The sequence below is a fragment of the Artemia sp. Qi Xiang Cuo genome, chromosome 4 (assembly GCF_049724085.1).
Source record: "Artemia sp. Qi Xiang Cuo chromosome 4, ASM4972408v1, whole genome shotgun sequence".
In the NCBI taxonomy this organism is placed as follows: domain Eukaryota; kingdom Metazoa; phylum Arthropoda; class Branchiopoda; order Anostraca; family Artemiidae; genus Artemia; species Artemia sp. Qi Xiang Cuo.
In genome coordinates, this window is record NC_142797.1 from 23,579,756 (window position 1) to 23,584,228 (window position 4,473).

Sequence of the window (4,473 nt, forward strand, 5' to 3'; positions counted from 1 at the left end):
AGCTGGGTGTGGAGTTTCTCTGTATGCAAAAATGAAAGCATTTGTAACATAAGGAAGCATTTTGTCCCATTGATTTACATCGTCTCTAACAAAACGTCTGAACATACTAATTAGGGTTCCGTTAAATCTTTCGGTCACTCTATTTGTCTGACGATGGAATGGAGTAGTTAATACTTGTTTAATACGAGAATTTCTTTTTGTTTTCGGATGTATGTCGATATAAAATTGGTTCACTATCTGCTAAAATTTTCTTCAGGATTCCGTGACGCGAGGCATTTTTCGCTAATTCCTCTGCGATTTTTGGTGATTTTGCTGTTCGTATCGAGATAGCTTCTAGGTACCTCGCAACCAGATCATTAATAACTAAAACGAACCTGTTTCTTGCGTGATTCTTCGGAAATCGACCTACAATGTCCATTGAAATTATCTCAAATGGTTTGCCGAAAATGGGCATTTTTTTCATTGAACTTTTTCAATCGGTTTTTTGTATGCGACTAATTGACAGTCTTTTCATCTTTTACAAAATTTGATAATATGTATTTTTTAATCCTGTCCATCAAAAACACTGCTTGTCTATATATCGGTTTCTTTTGTATCCTTTGTGTCCCCCCGTTAGGATTGTATGAAAAAACTTTTTTAAAGTTGTAATTCATTACTGTGTTACACCAGGCGGTAATTTTTTAAAATTGTTAACAGTCTCTAATAGTGTGTATAGTAGATTTTCATTATTTAAAAACTGTTTAGATGGCGGATTTTTTTGATTCTGTATTGCTAGTTTTATTTTCTTACTGTCTTTATCTTTTATTTGTAGTTTTGCAAAACTTTGTGAAGTTAATCCAAGAGTTTAAGTTCGCTACTCTTCAGTCTTTTCTGGTTTTTTGTCTACGGTTGAGACTTTCTATTTATTTCTGTTACAGTCCTGATAATCCACTCGAATTCTTCCTTCTAGTTTTCCTGGTTCTTTATTTTTTATTAATATCTCGGCTTTAAAATGGAATTGTTTTTGTTTAGTTTGTTAAAAATTTTCATTATTTTGGGCACAGCCTCATTTTTATATTTTCATTTAATACGTGTAAATACCATTAATATTTTTATAATTTATGCTTATTATATTTCGAGTATTTTTTTTATATTTCTGAAGTCTCCCCCTAATAAAACGTCTACTGCAAGAGTAGGTACAACCCCTACTTTTAATTATTTTTTAACCGTATTCCCCTAATTATTGGCTAATTCTATTATGACCTGAGCTGTCGGACATTTATTTTCTGCACCATAGTAGCATAGCGATGCCACTTTTATTTTGTAATTTATGTCGGTTTTCTTTATCAAGTCTTCCTGTACATAGGTTTGGTTGCTGCAGGAATCAATAGCTATTTCTACCGATTTACCATTTAGTTCGCCACATGCTTTGTGTGATTCTGCAAATGCGCAAGTTTTTATATTCTCCAGGCTTTTAACCCATGCAGTCCTCTTATACGTTCGAGACTTTTTCCAATTATCTCGGGATCCATAATTTCTCGGATTGTCGTGTCTTCCCTTTGCACCATCTTCCCTGTTTCTGTAATTCTTGTCGTAATTTTTTTTCGCGGATCGGCAATCTGAGGCTTAATGTCCTTGTTTATTACAGTTATAACAGGTAACGTCGTACTGTTCCTGTTTTTGTCCTTATTTTCTACCATCTTTATTTGGGTAAATGGAGCTATAGTGGCCACTCAACTGAAAGCGGGAGCATGTTACTTCTCCTTCTGTTTCCCATTCTTGGCTAGCATTCTTTTTATGCTTTGTGTACGGGCATTTTTTTCTACTACTTCCTCCCAAACTTGGTTTTTGTGGGAATGCCTCCCTTTTAATTTCAGTGTGCCTGTCTGCTAATTCGGCCATTTCTTCAATTGTTTGTGGGTTTTTCTCTTTTAAGTACATCCTCATGTTTGGATAGGTATTTTCTAAGAATTGTTCCATCGCTGTTTTATTAACTATTCCCGTTATCTTATCTTTTATTTCTTCCGGGTCTTCTAATATTGTATAGTTCTCTATCTCTAGCCATTTTAAACACATATCTTTCAATTTGTACCCGTGTTCTTTATAAGTTTCGTTGTCTCGTTTTCTCTCGCTTCTAAACCTTCTTTGAAAGTGCTCGGGGAAGAGTTGAAATTTTTCAAAAATGGCTTCTTTTAGCCTTTCAAAATCTTTTGAGTATTTCATTGGTAATGCTTTATCTGCAAGTTGTGATTTGTAGTTAAGGAGGGGTTGTATTCTTGTCACCTAATTTTTTCTTGGTAATCCGCTCAATTCCGCTGTTTTTTTCAAAATTGTATATTTATAAATTTACATCTTCATTTTTTTTCATTAGTTGAAGGTTTACTGCTTGCATTATTTCTACTGTAGACGATTTCTAATGCTCTTGGTAATTTCTCTCTGCAATCAATTCCCGTATGTGTTTTCTTTACTCTCTGTCTACCGCTTCCTTTCTTTCTCTGGCTACTCTATATCATTCTCTTTGTTCTCTATCTTCTTCCTCCTTTCGTTCTCTGGCTACCCTCTCTTTCTCTTTTTCTATCTTTCTCTCTTTGTTCTCTATCTTCCTCCTCCTTTCGCACTCTGTATAATCTTTCTTTCTCCATGAAATTTAAAAGTTTTTGTGTCATATCTATTTGAGTGCTCCTTCGCGAGATCCTACTCGAAGTTTAGCTTCTACTATTTCTGCTACTTGGCCTACTCTGAATCTCACTGTTATTATATTCTCTTAAACCGTTTTCTGAGTCCACTCGTTGTATAATATTTTCTTCTCCTCGCAACTCTCTTACTTTTTGTACCTTCTTTGAAGGGTGAGTTTTTTTTGTTATACCCGTTTTTTCATGTGATAATTTTTCCTCATGTATTATCGCCACTGTTTCTTTTGTTTGGATTTCTCTATCTGTGAGTAATTCTTTCTGCACTTGTTTTAGACTTTTCTCTTCTTCTCTGGTTCGTACCGGGGATTGCTCTATTACTGATTTTGGTTTAAAAATATCCTCTTCACACGTCTCAGAAATGTCTATTTCACCTGTTGAGTGATATATGGTTCTATCTGATGGTGTTTTTCTTAGGGTATTTCCAGCGGGAGTCGCATATAATTGTGTGTCTGAATCCGATTTTTGTTTTACCGTGGTAGATCTTGTCTGCATTCTTCGTTTGTCCGCCATTATTTTAAGGTTTATTTAACGTCTTTCGTTCAAATGAAAATCCTTTTATCAATGTTTCTTTTTATTCTTTCGTGAAAAATTATTTTCTTTTAATTTGTCGATTATCTGTGGGGGGCTCAGCCTCCCTTATCTCTCAAGTGAATTATTCGCGTGATTTATTGATTATAAAAATTTTATTATCTATTATTACCTGACTAGGCACAGCTCAGATGAAAATTTTCTCCGTACGATCATTATACTTAGCCTCTAACTAGAATAAGCTATATTCGTAGTCTAAAATATCCGGTCTTTTTAAAAACGCGGACTTACTTTACTTATCAGATTTACTTATTGGACCTTAGCTCGCTGCCACCAATTATTGGACTTGTGAGTACCGCTGACACCACTTATTGAATATTTATTTTGCGGGGTAATTACTTTTAAAGGCAAAAAAGGCGCAAAGAGTTGCTATGCCACTTTTTGGAGGGGGGCAATCCCTCTTTGGCCCCAAATTAGTGGGATTTCCACGGTTACTCCAATGGTTCCTTTATGCTAACGTGATCGGGTGGTCTATGGCCACATTTAAAGCCAAAGTTTACCGATAAGATTTTCTAATTAACCCTTTAGTCTCGGCATAAGCTGAAAAGTAAAATAGGTACATAGAAAAAAGTTCTTACTATATTCACAGTCACGCGTTATAAAATGAACTGAACTGAAAAAGGACAAATTCTCCCATCTCGATAACCGCAGCACGTGGTGGGGGATACTAGGGGTGGTAAATGAATCTTTCCAGCCAATCCCAGGACTACTTCTATACTGGCCAATCTCCTAACTGCGCACTTTTTCCCTCGTGGTCAATTAAACACGTACGCAGTTAAGAGGACCCAAAATGGCGTCAAAAAAATAATATGAAAATTAATATTTAATACCTAAGGAAGGAACATAATAAAGCGGCCGAAAGAAATAAATCTGGGAGGGACATTTATCTGAAAAACTGGTACCAAGGGTTCCAACATATATATATATATATATATATATATATATATATATATATATATATATATATATATATATATATATATATATATATATATATATATATATATATATATATATATATATATATATATATATATAATCTGAAAAACTTTTCTTCCAACGATTTATCCAGTCCATATTTTTGATTTTCAAAAGTATGGTAGTTATTAATGACCTTATCGCTTACGTTGAATGAAGCAAAGTTCAAGTTCTGAAAACTTTTATGAGACTCTTTAGTGGGTAAATGGCATCCTGAAAAAAGGCAAACCAATTA

At 34.3% G+C, this 4,473-nt stretch overlaps 1 protein-coding gene across 1 annotated transcript in view; it reads right to left on the reverse strand.

The window, feature by feature from the left end:
• The window catches only part of LOC148952907 (uncharacterized), a 121,248-nt gene extending 119,701 nt beyond the window's left edge, over nt 1-1,547 (reverse strand). The window contains exon 1 of the mRNA XM_089087820.1: nt 1,478-1,547. Coding sequence (XP_088943946.1) covers nt 1,478-1,547 — 70 coding nt within the window. The remainder of the gene's footprint in view (nt 1-1,477) is intronic.
• Nucleotides 1,548-4,473: the final 2,926 nt, after the last annotated feature.